General features: G+C 38.2%; 1 protein-coding gene across 1 annotated transcript in view; it reads left to right on the forward strand.

Annotated features, from left to right (window-relative positions):
* The window catches only part of ASCC3 (activating signal cointegrator 1 complex subunit 3), a 332,797-nt gene that overhangs the window by 296,208 nt on the left and 16,478 nt on the right, over positions 1–20,111 (forward strand). Inside the window, exon 37 of the mRNA NM_001206118.2 lies at positions 4,037–4,261. Within this exon, the coding sequence (NP_001193047.1) occupies positions 4,037–4,261 (225 nt within the window). The remainder of the gene's footprint in view (positions 1–4,036; positions 4,262–20,111) is intronic.

Consider the following 20,111-nt stretch of genomic DNA (forward strand, 5'->3'; position numbering starts at 1 on the left):
AAATTCTCATGCCCTTTTACATATTTCTTCTTCATGGAATTTATCATCATATCACAGTTGCATTTATGTGGCTGAATAGTGTCTGTCTCCGTCATAAGGTGGATATTCAACAAATATTTGTTACTGTTTTCTATTGTTGTCCTTGTTGTATGTCCCTGTTTTTGCCTTTTATTGTCTTATTTGAGCATTTTATATGATTTCATTTTCTACTCTCTTAGCATATCAGTTATATATATATATCTTGCCTGGAAAATCCCATGGACGAAGGAGCCTGGTAGGCTGCAGTCCACGGAGTCGCTAAGAGTTAGACACGACTGAGCGACTTCACTTTCACTTTTCACTTTCATGTATTGGAGAAGGAAATGGCAACCCACTCCAGTGATGTTGCCTGGAGAATCCCAGGGACTGGGGAGCCTGGTGGGCTGCCGTCTGTGGGGTTGCACAGAGTCGGACACGACTGAAGCGACTTAGCATATATATATATATATATATATATATATATATATATATATATATATATATAGTGGAGGGGGGGGTTTGGCTTTTTTTAGTGGTTACCCTTGAGTTTACAATGTACATTTACAAATAATTGAATTCCACTTTCAAGTAGCAGTATACACTAGCGGGTAATGTAAATATAATAACAAAGTAGTCATAATTCCTTCCATTTCTTGTTTCATTGCTGCTGTTCATGTCACTTATATACAAGTCATATACATAAGCATAAGACATGCATAAGCATACATGATTGAACTAAGTGTTGTCTGTTGGATCAGTGTTCTTCTTTTCTTTATACAATGCCAAATTTTGGACCTATATTATTTTCTTCCTCTACAGAGAACTTATATTTCTTGCAAGGCCATTCTACCAATCTGTTGCCAGCAAATTAATTCAGTATATATTTGTCTGAGAAAGTTGTATTTCTCTATCCCTTTTGAGGGATAATTTCACAGGGTATAGAACCTCTAGGTTGGTGGAATTTTTTTCTCAACACTTTAAATATTTCATGCCACTCTCCTCTTGTTTGCATGGTTTCTGAGGTGAGTAATTCAGAAGTAACATTTACCTTTGTTCCTTTATAGGTAACATGATTTTTTTTTCCCCCTGTCTGACATTAATGGGTAAGGGGAAGGATTTTCGATCATTATTGTTTCAGCTGTTTCTTCTCTTACTTTCTCTCCTCCTTCTGGTATTCCCATTATATATATGTTACATCTTTTGTCATTGTCCCACAGTCCTTGGATATCATCTTGTGTCTCTTTCAGTCTTTGTTCTCTTTGCTTTTCAGTTTTCAGAGATAAGATTGTTATATCCTCTAGCTCAAAAATTCTTTGCTCAGCCATGTCCAGTCTACCAATAAATTCACCAAAAGCATTCTTCATTTTTCTTAGTGTTTTTGTCTTTAGCTTTTCTCTTTGGCTCTTTTCTAGGATTTCCATCTCTCCACTTCTATTGTTCATCTATTCTTGTGTGCTTAGTCACATCCAACTCTTTGCAGCCCCATGGACTATAGCCTGCCAGGCTCCTCTGTCCATGGGATTTCCCAGGCAAGAATACTGGAGTGGGTTTCCTTCTCCAGGGGATCTTCCTGACCCAGGGATCAAACCCACATCTCCTGCATTGCAGGCAGGCTCTTTACCACTGAGCCACCAGGGAAGCCCTTATCTGTTTTTACAGGCTGTCTGTTTTATCTGTCGGACCTCTTAGCATATAAATCATTGTTGTTGTTGTTGTTAAGTTGCTTCAGTCATGTCTGACTCTGTGCGATCCCATAGACGGCAGGCCACCAGGCTCCCCCGTCCCTGGGATTCTCCAGGCAAGAACAACGGAGTGGGTTGCCATTTCCTTCTCCAATGCATGAAAGTGAAAAGTGAAAGTGAAGTCACTCAGACGTGTCCGAATCTTTTCGACCCCATGGACTGCAGCCTACCAGGCTCCTCCGTCCATGGGATCTTCCAGGCACGAGTACTGGAGTGGGGTGCCATCTCCTTCTCCAGTTATATATCATAGTTGTTTTAAATTCCTGCTCTTATAATTCTAACATCCCTGCCATGTCTGGTTCTGATGATGGCTCTATTTCTTCAAACTGTGTTTTTAGCCTTTTGGTATACCTTTTTTCTTGATAGCTGGACATAGTGTATTGGGTAAAAAAAGCTGCAGTAAATAGGCCTTTTGTAATGCAGTGAGGTGGGGCACAGAGGTGTAGGGGGAATATCCTCTGGTCCAGGGATCAGGCCCCATGTTTTTGTGACTCTGTGAATTTCACATCTGTTTCTCAGTGTTTTTCTACCTTCCCACCTTTGGTGGGATAAGATGGCTAGCTTGGGCTAAAGTGGGATATTCCGTTCTTTCATGTGCAAAGCTGGAACTGGTTACAGTTGGGTATTTCCCTTATCCAGGTCAGATAGGTTTTGATAATATCCCAGCGGGTTAGGCTCCAGTTAACTAGTTCTCCTGAGAGCTGGCCTTGCTAAGAAGGACAGAGTGCTCTGGTGTATTTCAGAATGGTTCTTTTCCCCTCCCCTTGCCAGAAGTCCAAGGGGATTTTTCTCTGGTATTGACTATAGGAATCTGGCTGCGCTCCTGAAGGTAAATCTCATAGTATTGTGAGGCCCCTACAACTTAGTCCCCATGGAGCTTTTAGCTCTTGGAGTTGCCCACACTGAATCTCCCATAATTCATCAGTTACAGTTCAGGTTTTCTTACCTTCACATATTCCTGTGACATTTTCTGCCTATGAGTCTCTGCTCCTCTTAGCCATGACTCCCTGCATTTTCCAGCCTTGGGGGCAGCAGTTTGTCCTGTGTCCTCCCTTCTCGTATGGATCCAAGACCATATGTTGTTGGTTTTTTCAACCTCTTCTGCTCTTTTGTTTTTAATTGATGTATAATTGATATATAGTGTTGTGTTAGTTTCTGCTGTATAGCAAAATGTCAGCCTGTTCAGCTTTTTACTTGTTACAATGGAGTGGTGGCTTCTATGCTCCTTGCATGTGGAACTGGAAACCGCCAAATGTGAACAATTTTATTTTAACCTAATCTATCATAGTTAAGTCTTAAGTTAATGATCCTGGTCTTCACCATTTTCTTACCTCACCAATCCTATCCTCATCCACCTTTCTCCCAGCCCTGCCTATTTCTTCCACTCATCCTAAGTCCCCAAACTGACTATCCCTTTAATATTCTGTACTTACCATATCATAGCATTAATTTCCACTTTGTAGGACTTGTTTTTTCCTCATGAACTCTCAGTTGCTGATTTACTGCCATGGGCCCACTGTCAAGCATGATGTTTGATGCTCACTACAACCCACTCCAGTACTCTTGCCTAGAAAATCCCATGGATGGAGGAGCCTGGTAGGCGGCAGTCCATGGGGTTGCTAGGAGTCGCACACGACTGAGCAACTTCCCTTTCACTTTTCACTTTCATGCATTGGAGAGAAGGAAATGGCAACCCACTCCAATGTTCTTGCTTGGAGAATCCCAGGGATGGTGGAGCCTGGTGGACTGCCGTCTATGGGGTCGCACAGAGTTGGACACTACTGAAGTGACACAGCAGCAGCAGAATCTGTGTTACTTTTGTTGACTGTATAAATAAGATCATACATGAGTTTCAGATATATTATAAATTACTAGCTTTTGCTTAATATTAATAGAGTGTGTGTGTTAGTTACTCAGTCATGTCCAAGTCTTTGTGACCCCATGGAGTATACAGCCCGCCAGGCTCTTCTGTCCATGGGATTTTCCAGGCAAGGATACTGGAATGGGTTGCCATTTCTTTCTCCAGGGGATCTTCCTGACCCAGGGATCAAACCCAGGTCACCTGCATTGCAGTCAGATGCTTTACCGTCTGAGCTACTAAGGAAGCCTGAATATTAGTAGTAGTATTGAACAAAGCAGAATTTTAAGGGATATGGTTATCTTAAAGGTTTTTCTAAAGCATGTTTTAAATGTTAGTAGTTAAAGCTAAGTACAGTAACTATTATACTTTTGATCCAGTACATTATGTATCTCTGTGAATTTGTATGTTTTTTCAGGATGCAGAAGAATATACCGATTTGCCAGTAAGACACAATGAAGATCATATGAATAGTGAACTGGCAAAATGTCTTCCCTTGGAATCGAATCCTCATTCATTTGACAGCCCTCACACCAAAGCACATCTCCTACTGCAGGCACATCTCAGCCGAACCATGCTGCCCTGCCCAGATTATGACACTGATACCAAGACAGTGTTGGACCAAGCTCTCCGAGTATGCCAGGTATGAAAGTCCTTTCTAATTATCTACATTTTCTCCAGTTCTTTCTGGGTTTTTTCTTTTTTTTTTCCCCTGTTGTAGAAGAAAATATGCTTGCGTTTAAACACTTTTATTGTAGCATTATTGAGAAAAACCTAGTGAATCAAATCAGGAATTTTTGAAGGAAAAGAAAATGTAAATGCAATAAGGTGACAGTTTCAGCCATCCATTCCATCGAAATTTATTGAAGGTAAACTGAGTACCAGGTATTTTTCTAGGTTCTGAGCATACAGCAGTGAACAGGACAGAAGAGACCCTGCTGTAACGGGCTTTCACTGGAGACGTAAAAGACAGACAATTAAAAATATAAGTCAAGTTGCAATCACTGCTATGTTAAAATAGTAATAAAGTATAATAAAGGAAATATGGAGTAAGATGGAGGGTGCCATTTTGCCTATGAAGTCATTTAAGAAAGAAAGGGAAGGGGGTGAGCCATGGGTTATCTACTCAGAATAGATTCTAAACACTAAGAAGACCTAGTGCCAGAATTCAAGTATATTCAAGAAAAATGAAGAAGGCCATTGTGAAAAAGTTGAAAAGGAGTGGTTTGAAATGAGATCCGAGAGGGTGGGAATGGACACTATAGAGAAAATGGGGTCAGGTCATGTAGGGAGTTTGTAAACCATCGTAGGGATTTTGGTTTTACTCTGAATGAGAGAGAAGCTGTAGAGTCGTGGTTCACTAATGGTTATGGTGGTTGTATTGATATCTATGAATATTTGCCATATTAATTCAAACATAAATTCTCAAATATTACGTCATTTGAAAATAACAGTTGTAAGCCCATGATATAATGATTTTTCATAAGAAATAGCTATTTTTGAAAACAATGAGAAGTGTAATAGTGTTTTACATTTTTGCAAATATCTTTTATATCTCATTTACCAGAAGTCAACTCAATTCATTTATCATCTTTTACAAGCAGTCTGTTACAATATGATATTTTAATTGAAGTATCTGGAGGAAATCCAGCCTCAGACAGATATGTAGTTTAAAGAAGAGAGTATTTGTATAGCCTTTTCAGAAAAGTGTAGATATTCTCTGATACTGTACAAAACCTTGACATGTGATATTCCTTAGTTAGTTGCCATGCAGAATCTGAAATCGTTATCTATGAACTTTATAGCTTAAATCAAGCTATAAGGCTAGGCAAGAAATGATGGTGGCTGGACCAAGTTGGTGTGGGAAAGACTGGTGAAAAGTAGTTGGATCCTGTATATTTTTTAAGGAGAATCTGTTAATGAATTGAACAAGGGTTTTTAGGCAAAGCATGAAGCCAAAGATGATTCCAGAGCTTTTCCCAGCCCCACTAGAAGGCTGGAGTTGCCATTTCCTGGGAGATAACTGTGAGAAGAGCAGGGTGGGAGATGCACACTTGCAGGATTGAGCTTATAAGAGACTTTGATTTTCTACTTTATGCCTTTTGGGACATTTCTATAGCAAAAACAAGTTTTAAGGTTTTCAAGAGACTGATGGTGTTTTTAGGACTTCTCTGGTGGCTCAGATGGTGAAGAATCTGCCTGTCTGAAATGCGGGAAAATTAGGTTTGATCCCTGGGTTGGGAAGATCTCCTGGAGAAGGGAATGGCAACCCACTCCAGTATTCTTGGGGCTATCCTAGTGATTCATCAGATGGTTAAGAATCTGCCTACAATGGGGGAGAACTGGGTTCTATCCCTGAGTCCAGAAGATCCCCTAGAGAAGGGAACAGCTACCCACTCCAGTATTCTCGCCTGGAGAATTCCATGGAAAGAGAAGCCTGGTGGGCTACAGTCAGTCCATGAGATTGCAAAGAGTCATACACAACTGAGCAAGTAACACTTTGACTTTCACATGGTGTTTTTAAAGGTGGAGTAAATGAATCTGAAGATGTATGTATGAGTGAGTGAAGTCGCTCAGTTGTATCTGACTCTTTGCCACCCCATGGACTGTAGCCTACCATGCTCCTCCATCCATGGGATTTTCCAGGCAAGAATACTGGAGTGGGTTGCCATTTCCTTCTCCAGAGGATTTTCCCAACCCACGGATCAAACCCAGGTTTCCCACATTGTAGGCAGACGCTTTACCATCTGAGCCACCAGGGAAGTCCTAGATTTATGTATAGCCATTTACAAAATTAAAGACTTAAAAGATAACCTAGGCATCTTTCAGGTTATAGAACACTGCAGAATATTACGGTTCCTCTTATTAATTCTGTATCTGTCTAGAATATCTACATAAATATGTGAATATATATATCTAATGACAGAAGATCCAGAATAGTATCTACCAAAAGATTAACAGTAGCCATCTCTGTCACAGCATTTGAGGTAATTTTTAATTTATTTTCTATGCTCTTTTAAAATGTTTGTATGTTTTCAAATGAGCTTTTAACAATTTTATTATTGGGAGAAAAAAAACTTAATCTTATTATTTAAAAGAATAGAGCTGTTTCATATAATATTCACAAACTATCAGGAATTAGAAGGGATATAAGGCTATAATACACAAGTAAATTTTTTAACCCTTTTTTGTAGCTAACATATGGTTTATCTCTCTAGGAAGATGATTTGCCACTCTTTATTAGTCACACTTTATCAATGAAGGTTAAAGCTCCTAAAGTTTTAGCTGTGTCCACCAATACTCATTTGTGTTTCCTGTAGCCATTTTTTCTCCTCCTCAAAGGCTGACCTATTAATGAACTCAGGGTCAGGAAGGGTTGGAGAGACATTACAGGAGAAATTAAATTTTTGTACTTATAGTTATACTTACAGGTGTGCGTATTTACATCATATATAAAAGTTATAATATATATCAACTCATTCATAGTTTTTTTTCCATCACTCAGTCAATAATGATTCAAAAGCTGTAAATAATAGAAATTAGTGATTTTACAAGGAGTCTATTTCTAAATTTACTCTAAGGAAAAGATTCAGTCAGGTACTTTTAACCTCTACTTAAATATTCTTATATACTATTTCTTGGATATTTATACTTCTTAAAAATTTTTTGCTCCATCTAAACAACATCTAAAGAGAACTAGGTCTTAACTATAAAAGTAATACATGTCACTGTAGAAAATTTGGAAAAGCAGTGTATTAAATTTAAAGTCATTCATGGTAGTTATATCTTTACCCCTGTGAATATGAGACTCTTTTTGGTTGATGAATTAAAAATTTTTTAATTCAAAAAATATTTTTTAATTTTTTTTCATTTTGAAGTAACTTCAGACATTAAAAGTTTGTAAAACATAGTACAATAAAATTCCCATGTGTCTTGCACTGGGCTTCCCCTAATGTTAGCATCTTGCCTCAGTGCTGATCCTGGTAACTAATCTACAGACCTCATTCCAATTCTGTCCATTTGGATTTTATCCCACTAATACCTTTCTCTGTTCCAGGATCCAGTCCAGGATCCCACAGAGCACTTAGTTGTCACGTCCCCTTCAGTCTCCTTGACGTTCAGGACATTGGCACGTGTGAGGGGCACTGGCCAGGTGTCTTACAGAGCTGTCCCTCAGTTTGGGCTTGCCTGATATTGCCTCATAATCACATTGAAGTTACATACTACTGGCTAAGAATGCCATAGAAGTGATGTTTTGTCCTCTTGGTATATCATATCAAGAGGCTTGTGACATGGATGTGTTATTACCAGAGATATTGACTTTGTACACTTGAGGTAGCATCTTCCAGGCTTCTCCACTGTAAAGTTACTTTTTTTTTTCCTTTTGTAACTAATATGTTGTGGTAAGAAACTTTGAGATTATGCAGTTATCCTGTTTCTCATCAAATTTTCCTACATTATTTTCATCATTCATTGGAGGCTGTCTCCTGAAACAGTTACTACTGTGATCTTTTTCTGTCATTCCCAGAATTTCCATTCTCCTCCATTTATTTATTTACTTTACATATTTATATAAGTATAGGCTCACAAGTAGAGAGTGGTTTTAGAGATGCTCATTGACTTCATTGCTACCTGGGTGTTGTTACCTCTAAGCCTCCTCAGTGGGTAAAGCTAGGAAATATAAGTATGTATACATAGACATCTGTATCTGTTTGTTTATCTACGTGTGTGTGTGTGCATGTTTGGATGTGTAGAAAACATTTGTATTCATAAAACCATGAGTTCATTCCAATACCTCCAATTCCAGTTTAATACCAAGAGTTCATTTTAGTCTTTCCCTTTTAAAAAATTGTAATTCTTTTCTTTACCCATGAGAAACTTGGTTCTCACTAGTCAAAATTTGTGTACTTAATTCCTCCATCCTAGCCTACTCCTGATATAGCTTTAGAATGACTAAACCCTTCAGTTCAGTTCACTTCAGTTGCTCAGTCGTGTCCGACTCTTTGCGACCCCATGAATTGCAGCACACCAGGCCTCCCTGTGCATCACCAACTCCCGGAGTTCACTCAGACTCATGTCCATCGAGTTGGTGATGCCATCCAGCCATCTCATCCTCTGTCGTCCCCTTTTCCTCCTGCCCCCAATCCCTCCCAGCATCAGAGTCTTTTCCAATGAGTCAACTATTCGCATGAGGTGGCCAAAGTACTGGAGTTTCAGCTTCAGCATCCCTTACTCCTGCCAAAAAACAAGTTTACTAACTAGAGTAAATAGCTGTGTATAGTTCTTTTTTGGTCTTTGGAGGCTCAGAGGCTCTCTTTTTCTTTGTGCGTTTACTCTCTTTCTTCCTTTGCAAATTTTTATTATGTTATTTTCTAACCTTTAAAAAGGTAGTTTACAACGTCAAGTATTCTTCTCAAGTATAATTTCTAATGGCCACATTATATTTTTTCATAAGAAGGTCACAGTTTGTTTAATTAATTCCCATTGTTGGGCATTATGTGTGCAATTTTCCGTTAGTATAAATTACAAGCATTAGTTATGTTTATGGGCTTTCCTTGTAGCTCAGCTGGTAAAGAATCTGCCTACAGTGTGGGAGACCTGGGTTTGATCCCTGGGTTGGAAAGATCCCCTGGAAAAGGGAAAGGCTACCCACTCCAGTATTCTGGCCTAGAGAATTCCAAGGACTGTATAGTCCATGGAGTCACAAAGAGTCAGACATGACTGAGCGACTTTCACTTACATTTAGTTATGTTTATAAATGTAGATTTGGCTTTTTGGAAGCCACCTAAAATGAAAATTAATTGTAAAGAAATGGCAACCAGCTTCATATACTAAATCCTCTCATTCCTACAATTTTTTTGTAAGAGTATGATAAAAGTAAACAAGCCAGGAAGAGGAAATATTAGGGTTGCTAATGGAAAATTTGAGGGTAAGTCATGACTTGATAATTTTCCATGACAGAGTGACAGTTTTCATTATTGTACACTGTTGTTCTCATTTGCTACATTGATACCATTGGCCTGGAAAGCATTGATTCAGGCAGTTTTCCAACCTGAAGCCCTGGTGGCTGATTGAAAATTATACTGCCCTCATGGGACATCAGCATGACCTTGTGTTCTGAGTATGGGACTTGGTACCACCATCTTACTATAAATTCAGCTCTGTTCCTGTTTTGGTATAAAGGCCTTAGGCAAGTCACTGAATTCCTGCTGTCTAAATAAAAAATAAAATCTTACGAAAGTGGGACATTAGTTAATATTTATAAAATGAACAATGATTTGAGGACTCAAGGAACTAAGTCTGTCTTAGTCTTCTCATTCTTAGTAGTACTTTTACTTCCTTGCTTTTTCATAGTCAATTAACTCTAAATTCTGTTATTCCCTTTAATTTATAGAAATATACCTTTTACATGAGCTATCATTTAGGTTATGAAAACTGTAGTCTTTACTACCATGTCCTGGGGAATCTTTTACAAAGAAAGACATAGTTGTTATAGTCATGTTCGCTCTGGCTTGAAGTCAGAACCCACAATACAACCTGCCTTTGCTTCTTGTACCCATTTGAAATTATGTATCAAGGTCATTTGTTGGTTTAAGGTGGTTTTGTCATGGTTCCTTTTAATATTTTACTGTTAATAGCATTTCCATTTTCATCCCACTCAACAAAAATGAGTAAAATTTTATGTACATATCTCAATTTTTAAACCTGCTTAAAATATGCTAGTTTATAAATTGAGCAATTATAAAATTACTCTTGCCAGTAGTCTTTGAGATCCTCTCCTTGATTACATTAACTCTAAAATATATTTATAAAATGTAGTAAATGATGTGACATACTTTGTGTGCCACATATACCCAGGAAAAACTTAATGTTAGCTTTTATAGGAAAATTAAATATCAAAAATTAAAGTGACCTGCCTAAATTTCTCAGAGTTGATGACCAAGTCAGAACTGTTGAAAGGTTTCAGGTGTCTTGATTAACGCCATACTGTTTTTGTTTGTTTTTTCTTTTATCAAGGGAAAAAAGAAACTGGTTTTCAAATAAGTTAAATAATTTAGCTAAAAGGTGATCTGTTGAGGCAGTCCATGCTGAAACCAAATGGAGATACCAGGACTTTAAATCCTGCTCTAATAGCTGTGATCTTTTCTAAGAAGTGCCATAAGTCTTCACATTAAAATCATCTTCATTTCAATGAAAAGTAATTAAATACAATACTGAGCCAAATAGTATCAGAGTACATGATTTATCATAGCCACTCCCACTACCTCTTGTATAGTATTTATAGCAAAACTTACCAGTAATTGGACACTTTCAGATGTTTAAGGGAAAAAGGGAAAGCATGGCTCGAGGAGCTAAGTGAGCTGAGGACCAAAATGTGTGATTCAGAGTGTAATTGTGCCGTCAGTTTGCTGGGTGAATGTGGAAAAGTTGCTTTCAGATAAAGAGAGGCCAAATTTACCCTCCAGCCAATGCTATCTACCCTGCAGCTTAAGTTTAATAGATCAAAATATCTGTGTGCATTTTAAGATTTATTTTAAAGGACTTTAGCAATAATGGGCTTCCCTGATAGCTCAGTTGGTAAAAGAATCCACCTGCAATGCAGGAGACCCCGGTTTGCTTCCTGGGTCGGGAAGATCTGCTGGAGAAGGGATAGGCGACCCACTCCAGTATTCTTGGGCTTCCCTTGTGGCTTAGCTGGTAAAGAATCCACCTGCAATGCGGGAGACCTGGGTTCAATCCCTGGGTTGGGAAGATCCCCTGGAGAAGGGAAAGACTACCCACTCCACTATTCTGGCCTGGAGAATTCCATGGACTGTGTAGTCCATGAGGTCGCAAAGACCTGGACATGACTGAGCGACTTTCATTCACTTTAGCAATGATACTCTTAACCACTACAAGATACATCTCATGAAAGGAGAACACACACACACACAAGCAGAAATATGACAGTGTAGATTGATTAGAAAGATCTCTGGAAACCTATACTTCCAAATTGAAATTGGAATTAATGTGTTAAATACTAAGTTCAACCAGAATATTTGGAGAACTGCATATTATCCCTGCACCCCCACACCAAAAAATTGCTATTTAATGATGGTCCCTAAAGCAGGCTATCATTAATAGTGTTGCTGGTGAATGCTTGTTGAGAATTTTCTTTGTAGCAGGCTCTGTTCTACTTTGATTGCATAGACTTATTTGCTGTAATAGTCCAATGAAATAATACATTATCTTCATTTTACAGATTAAGACTAAATAACCTTCCCAAGATCATATTAGAAAAACAGTTTTCAGCATAGGTTATCTATATAATAAAACTTTATCTTATTGGATTCCCTTTGTCCTATAAAGATAGATCTAAGAATTGTACTCTTGGTCTAGTCTGGATTTATTTTAGATATGAGAACTTCACAGGAATTTCTACTTTTCTTTTTAGACCAAGAATTCCCACTAGAACATGAATAATATTTTTTAATTAATCCATTCTTTTCGGAGTATACTCAAATCTCCTCCCTTTAATTACTCTAGTTCCCTTTCAACAGTCTGCCTATAATTACTTTAACCAGTTTCTAAGAGGGACTTCTTAATATGACTGATGTTTGTAATTGCTTTATTATATTATCTGAAATGTCCAATTGATATACTGTTTGCCAGTCAATATGTTTTTTGTTTCAACAGCTTATGATCCTTCCCAAAGTTTTTATATTTTTCTTGGTTGCCCAATAAATTAGCCATTTGATTCCTCAGGTTCTCCACCAAAAATTACAATAATTGGAAGCAATGAGGGAAAGATCAGGTTGCTGATACAACCACAAGAAGAAAAGGGAATGCCATAATAAAGACACTCCTAGTGATACACACTATGAAATGACTGTGCTTAGACTGACTATTCTAACACATATACAAGCATTTTATGTTCCTCTTTTCTTCTTTAAGGTTTGCTTTCTCTGCTTAGATTAGCTTCTTGGCTTCTCTCAGAGTAACCACCTCTTCTTCCCTGGAGGCAGCTTTTGTCCATGAACCTGGTCCTTTTTGAAAAAGTTCAAATGTCTAGAAGCAACAGGCAATCTCAGGGATTCCTTGTCCCAAGATACAGAACTACCAGTCCCCTTCAGCAGTAACAGACATCTCCTCTTTACTGTTGGAGGAGAGTATAAAGTTCTGTACTCTGTATAACAAGGCACATGTTTTTATAGATTAAATTCGTCATGTTCCATTGTACTAATGGAAGTTGGCAAAAAGTAAACCAGGAGACTGGCTTTGAAAATGACTTATTAATAGGTGATTCAGTGCCTGAAAGAAAACATTTAGGGAGCTATGGTCTGATGGGTAAGTTTCCATTGTTTTGTATATTCTTGCATCTAATTTTTAATATAGGAGCTGTCGTTTTACATCTTTTTCTTTAATGCCCAAGCTTTTTTGAACAGGTAAGTTTCCAGCCTTTCTTCTCCTTCACATGAGATAACATGTAACTCATATACCGTATACTTTAATATGTTGCATAAACAGAAAAAAGGGGGTAAATGTGTGCATTGGTATGCTTTACTTCTTTTAGAAAACCTTAAATTTGTGAAACTGAACCCCTGAAAGTTTATTAATAGGGCTGTTATTTAGTCCAAACTTCAGAACAGTAAGTTGACTTCTGTAACAATATCTGATAATGTGCATTAAATTTCAAATAACTAGTATCACATTTTTATAACCCACAGCTATTCTGAAAACAGATTGCGTCTTCAATCTCTTTTAACTGGTAAACTTAAGATGTGAATATATGCATCATTAGAGTCAGAATAGAAAAGAATAGGATAAGGGAAGCAAAAGAAGATACAATGATATGAATATTTTTATTGACCTGAATATTTTAACTGAGAGATATTAGAACTATAGCTGGAAAAAAAAAAGAAAAAAAAAAAAAAGAACTATAGCTGGGTCTATTTTCCCATTAACAAATGATCCCCATTTGTAGTAGATTAAAAAGCTAGACTATTTGATGATACCAGGAGATAAAACTGCCATGAAGCAAGGCTAACGTAACCTTTGAAGTGTATTTACCTATGGATGCACTCAGCACAGGCTCAGTGGGCTATGAATGTATTGAATGTCTGTGTCAATTAAATGAACAAGTTCTAGAATCAGAGTCAAATATAGTTAGTGGTGAATAGTCCAGTGTTACCGAGCTTAACCAAAGAAGTACTACATCAAATCATTAATCCAAAAGTTGTAAGAAATATTTTGATGTAGCAAATCATAGGTTAACTCTCCTGTATATTCTTAATAGAATCCTTCCTTTCACATTTTTAAATGCTTATGATGATTATTAGATCAAATGAAAAGCTTATCTTTAAGTGGACAGTACAGCACAATAGACTTCAGAAAACTTCTTTAAATCATTTTGAGAAAAAGATAGGTGATGATCAGTAAATAATTTTTAGACTTCCTAAATTGGATTATACATATTTAATAATATATGAAGAGTTAATTTCTGCAACTCAAGTCTTTGAAGGATCCTAAACTGAACTGAACTGAAAATGAAAATTACACTATTAAGTTTTAAATATATCTTTTATACTTTTATGGGTATGTTTCAAGGAATATTAATACTATAAGTGTACATTTGGAGGATTTTGTATCATATCCAAAATATGCTGGAACCTTATCAATAACTATTTATAATGTCACTGACTGTTAAGGTGACTGGGCATAATTCTTGGCACATAACAGATCTCAATATATCATGGGTGAATATAATGAATAAATATTTCACTTTTTCCTCTCTAGTTCTTTCTTAGGAGAGGATTGAAAAGGGAGATTTCTTGTGTGCAGATTCTCACAATGTTTTTCAAATTATCTGCCAAGTCTGAATTGTCTACCAACAAATGTCTGTATGTTGTAAACATTCATGTGACCTTATCAAATTCATAGAGACAGGGAAGTCTAATTCAGGCTGCTTTCCTGGCAAGACTGCCAGGAGCTCATATCTTGCCACAGAAGGCCTGATGAGGTTTTATTAATGGATGTCTATTTCAAAACAAATAATTCTAAATGAACTTAATCCTGAGTGGTTATTCTTTCAAATGCAAAGATCCACACTGTGGTGCAGAATCATCATCCAGCTAGTGCTTATTTTACCCTGTATCAGAGTCACATTCAACAATAGAACACCCGAAGTGAAAGTGTGAGTCACTCAATGGTGTCTGACTGTTTGTGACCCCATGGACTATAGCCTGCCAGGCTCCTCTGTCCATGGAATTCTCCAGGCAAGAATAGTGGAGTGGGTTGCCATTTCCTCCTCCAGGGAATCTTTCTGACCCAGGGATCGAATCTGGATCTCTCCTGCATGGCAGGCAGATTCTTTACCATCTGAGCCACCAGGAAAGCCACACCACCTAAAACAAAGCACCATTCCCCACTGCAGATGCAACACAGAACTAATGCATTTAGCATTTCCAAAACTAACACAAATGTGTGGATTTTGAGGTGTAAAACACCTTCACTTACTCTTGTGGATTTACAATCTCCCTTCAAGGACTATAATGTAATTTGGAAGGCTATTTCCCCCTGGGTGACTCTACCTGTAAGCTTTTGTATGACAATTTGGTACTGGTTTATTGACGCTAGGATGCTATTATGAAGGATCCTTCTACCCCCAGCTCTTCTTCTCATACCCACATAACAACCCTTTTCCCGGTTGGGGCTGTAGGAAATGAGTAATGCTTAACCCATTTGTGTGATCAATTCACTTAAGCAGCTACTGTGAAATGTTAATCACAACTTTAATTTGTACTGCATTAGCATTTTGATTAACTTGTAGGCTTGCTAGCGCACTTGAAGCGCTTTTACTCATAGTTACAGCTCGGAAATGACTTTTTGATTAATTAAGTTTGTTAGACAGCAGCTGAGCTTCCTGAATGCTAACCTTCTGGGGGTAAAAGTTCAGGAGAAAGTTACTGTGAACAACTGTTGCTATTGAAAAAGATTCTTGTACATGTACTTATAGCATTTTAATTATTGACAAAATATTGTATCATTACTTGCAAGTGACCTGAACCTTTAAAGGAGTGTGCCTTTCTGTCTAGAAAGCTTTTTTTCAGGTTTTTCCCATCATTGTAAAACTTCTGGGAGCTCTTGAACTAAATAGTGCGTTTTCTAGCAGATGTCTAACAACTAATGTTTTAACAGGCTGCCTAGGCTGAATTACTATAGTGCTTTTTTTTTTTTTTAATAAACTTCGCATTTTAGAGTAGTTTTAGACTTGAAGAAAAGTTACAAAGACAGTACAGATGTTTCCTGGATACCCCACACTCAGTTTTCCTCTGTAGTTAACACCTTATGTCAACCTTATGTCACAATTAATATTTGTCACGATGTACCTTTATTGATATATTATTATTAACTAAAGTCCATGTTTATTCAGAATTCTTTAGTTTACTTAATGTCCTTGTCTTGTTCTAGGATTCCATTCAGGACACCTCATTATATTTAGTTGTCATGTCTCCTTAGTCTCCTCTTGGCTGTGAGTTTCTCAGACTTTCATTGCTTTTGATGATATTTCCATAGCAGTTTGCATTTTCTTGATATTCTATAGATAACAACTTGGTTCCTGAAAACAATGAAAATGTTATCTTCTCTTTCTGGACTGAATAAGTCTTTTTCTTCAACTCTGACCATGTATTATGTTTATGTCATTTAATTTAAACATAACAACATTTTCTAGCCATTTGAACCTTGTCATGACCTTGTTTTCATGTGGTTTTTCCCTGCACCGTCACTAAATATGGCAGAGAGATGTGAGGAAAAGGAGAAAATGTCCTTGAAGAGGAGAAAGGTGAAAGGAAGGAAGAATAGGGGTTGTAGGTCGTCAGAATGCTGAGAGGGAGTAGAGAGGCTGAAACCTCTCATTATACTCCATATGCACAGCCCACAGCCACAGCTGACACGCTGAGGACTGAATTTACAGACTCTGTAAACTGAAGTTTAGAAAGTTTTTAATGCTGGATCATAGAGCTACATCTTTTTATGCACCTGTTAACATACTTCTTGGTGTACAGTAAATGATAGTTTTTCCTTTTGGTGAGGTGAGTGATTCTATTTCCTTACAATGAAGTTGACTTAATTCAGTTACAATTCTCAGAGTTCCAGTTTTACCCTTGGATTATTTAAATCCAGAATTCAAGCATATTTCAAAAGATATTTAACGGCTGTGTATCCAGTAACAGAAAAAATCTACTTTTGCTTTATTGAATACGCCAAAGCCTTTGACTATGTGCATCACAACAAACTGAAAGATTCTTAAAGAGATGGGAATACCAGACCACCTGACCTGCTTCCTGAGAAATCTGTGTGCAGGTCAAGAAGCGGGGGTTAGAACTGGACATGGAACAACAGACTGGTTCCAAATAGGGAAAGAAGTATGTCAAGGCTGTATATTGTCACCCTGCTTATTTAACTTATATGCAGAGTACATCATGCAAAATGCTGGGCTGGATGAAGCACAAGCTGGAACCAAGATTGCCAGGAAAAATATCAATCACCTCAGATATGCAGATGACACCACCCTTATGGCAGAAAGCAAAAAAGAACTAAAGAGCCTCTTGATGAAAGTGAAAGAGGAGAGTGAAAAAGTTGGCTTAAAATTCAACATTCAGAAAACTAAGAACATGGCATATAGATGGGGAAACAATGGAAACAGTGAGAGACTTTATTTTGGGGGGCTCCAAAATCACTGTAGATGGTGACTGCAGGCATGAAATTAAAAGATGATTGCTCCTTGGAAGAAAAGCTATGACCAACCTAGACAGCATATTAAAAAGCAGAGATATTACTTTGCCAATGAAGGTCTGTCTGGTCAGAGCTATGGTTTTTCCAGTAGTCTTGGATGGATGTGAGAGTTGGACTACAATGATGCTTTTGAACTGTGGTGTTGGAGAAGACTCCTGAGAGTCCCTTGGACTGCAAGGAGACCCAACCAGTCCATCCTAAAGGAAATCAATTCTGAATATTCATTATGATGCTGAACCTGAAACTCCAATACTTTGGCCACCTAATGCAAAGAACCGACTCATTGGAAAAGACCCTCATGCTGGGAAAGATCAAAGGTGGGAAGAGAAGGGGACAACAGAGAATAAGATGGTTGGATGGCATCACTGACGAGATGGATATGAGTTTGAGTAGGCTCCAGGAGTTGGTAATGGACAGGGAAGCCTGACGTGCTGCAGTCCATGGGATCACACAGAGTCGGACACGACTGAACGACTGAATTGACTGAACGGATAACCAAATGGTGGATTAAAATTTATTTTTAGATTTTAGGTTTTCAAAACTCCCGTTGACAAATGTTCTGAGACAATCAGTTAACTGCATAATAATTCAGAATCTGCATAATAAAATCTGGAGTCTACATTTTTCTGTTAAGTACAAGAGAAAGGATAGATGTAAACCACTTTAAATCCTTCTTGAAATAAGACAGGGTATGTCTTCAGGCTATGTCATTCAGAGGTTGTGGAATATAGTGTGATGAACACAGATATAAAATTAGAAAACCAAGATCAAGTCTTTTCACTTTTCACCAGTGTGGTTACAGTCACTGGACTGATATGAGCTTCAGGAGACAGTACTAATGTCTGCCTCATAACTGGTGTTGTGAACTATTTTTAAAAGTGTTGTATAGCCAACACACTACTGTACAAATATTCTTGTCACACTTTATGTGTGTGCTGTCTATACAATTTGAGTTTTATATATAACTCATTGCTACTTTTCAGAATAATTGAATGCAATGTACTTTATTTGATACAAAACACAGATCTATTGTCAAACTTGCATTTTTAAGTATAATCTATAGTAGTGGAACGGAGAAGGCAATGGCACCCCACTCCAGTACTCTTGCCTGGAAAATCCCATGGACGGAGGAACCTGGTGGGCTGCAGTCCATGGGTTCACTAAGAGTCGGACACGACTGAGCGACTTCACTTTCACTTTTCACTTTCATGCATTGGAGAAGGAAATGGCAACCCACTCCGGTGTTCTTGCCTGGAGAATCCCAGGGACAGCGGAGCCTGGTGGGCTGCAGTCTATGGGGTCGCACAGAGTCAGACACGACTGAAGCGACTTAGCAGCAACAGCAGCAGCGGCATAGTAGTGGAAAAAGAAGAAAAATATCTGTAAATTTGGATAAATCCATCCTTTGTAGGAATAGTTTACATCTCTGTGAAATGTGGTTGTATTTATTATAAATGGCAAGACCAAGCTTGATATGCTTGAGGAATTCTTGAAATCAATTCAAAATAAGTGTCGAAGACATGAGGTATATTCAAGTCAGAAAGCATGCCCTTGGCTTCACAATGCTTACAGCCTAAAAAATTTTCTTCCAGAGAGTGTCCATCTTCTAAACTCCAGTTCTTTTGATTATGGGGATGAGAAGCAGGGTTGTTTTTGGAGGTGGTAGTGGTTTTACCTTTGCACAAAGCCAAGTTCTTAAATGTTCCCTGTGAGTTCTACATGAGGATCAGGTCTGGGATGTTTGTAGCATACGTACCCATCTTTGTTTTTACCTCTCCTTCTCTAGCTGTCAGTCAGACACAGGCAGACACATACACCACCTCATTTCTGTGATCTCTTTGAAACTCCTGGGCTGGCTCGTTCTTAGTGCTTCTCCAGTAATCGAAGTCTGCCTCCTCAGATCTCCCCAACCACATCTTTCTTCTCAGATTCCTGCTTCTCTTATCCATGTATATTTTACTTTCAGTGTCTATAAGATTTCTTTTTCAACTGTGTTCCAAAGTCTGGATCTCTTTTCCCACCTCCCTCAAACACCAGTTCATAGCGTGCAGCTCCATTCCAGCTCCTACAGTCACCAGAGTGGCTTCAGCAGATGACCTTTCCAACCCTGTAATCACATTCATCCCAAACTCCTCTGCTGTAATACTACATCCAAACCACTTCTGCCACCACCTCCATGGTATCACCCTCTCACTCTCCTGACCACAGCTTCTTTACCCATCAGGATGGCTGAACATTTCTGTTACTCATCAGCCAGGAGTCTCTCCTCGCCTTCCTGATTCCACGGTCCAGTCCTCAGTCGTCTATGACTTCACTTGCCACCCACACAGCGTTGGCCCTCCAGTTGTCCACTTCAACAGTGATGTCACCAGTAACCTAAAATCTCAACATCTGAATTCTCTGCTTTCACACCCAAATTAATCCTACTCATTACTGTCAGAATCAGTCATGAAACATTACTATTTCTATAATTTCTCAATGTTTCTAATAATTTCTGTAATTACTGTTTCAAAGTCATGCTGTTGAAACTCACCAATGCTTAGCTTTTATTCACATCAGTAATTCCCCCCAGGACTTATTCCAGATCTTTTCATGCTCCTTTACAGTACTTTCTCCCAGCAAGAGGTATCACCTCCACTTACAGAGGTGCTAGATACCCTGTGATATGAGTGCTATCAATGTCCATCCCCTTCTTTCAGAGCTTCCCTCTCTGCCAT

Source organism: Bos taurus, chromosome 9, assembly GCF_002263795.3.
Source record: "Bos taurus isolate L1 Dominette 01449 registration number 42190680 breed Hereford chromosome 9, ARS-UCD2.0, whole genome shotgun sequence".
NCBI classification, from domain to species: Eukaryota; Metazoa; Chordata; class Mammalia; order Artiodactyla; family Bovidae; genus Bos; species Bos taurus.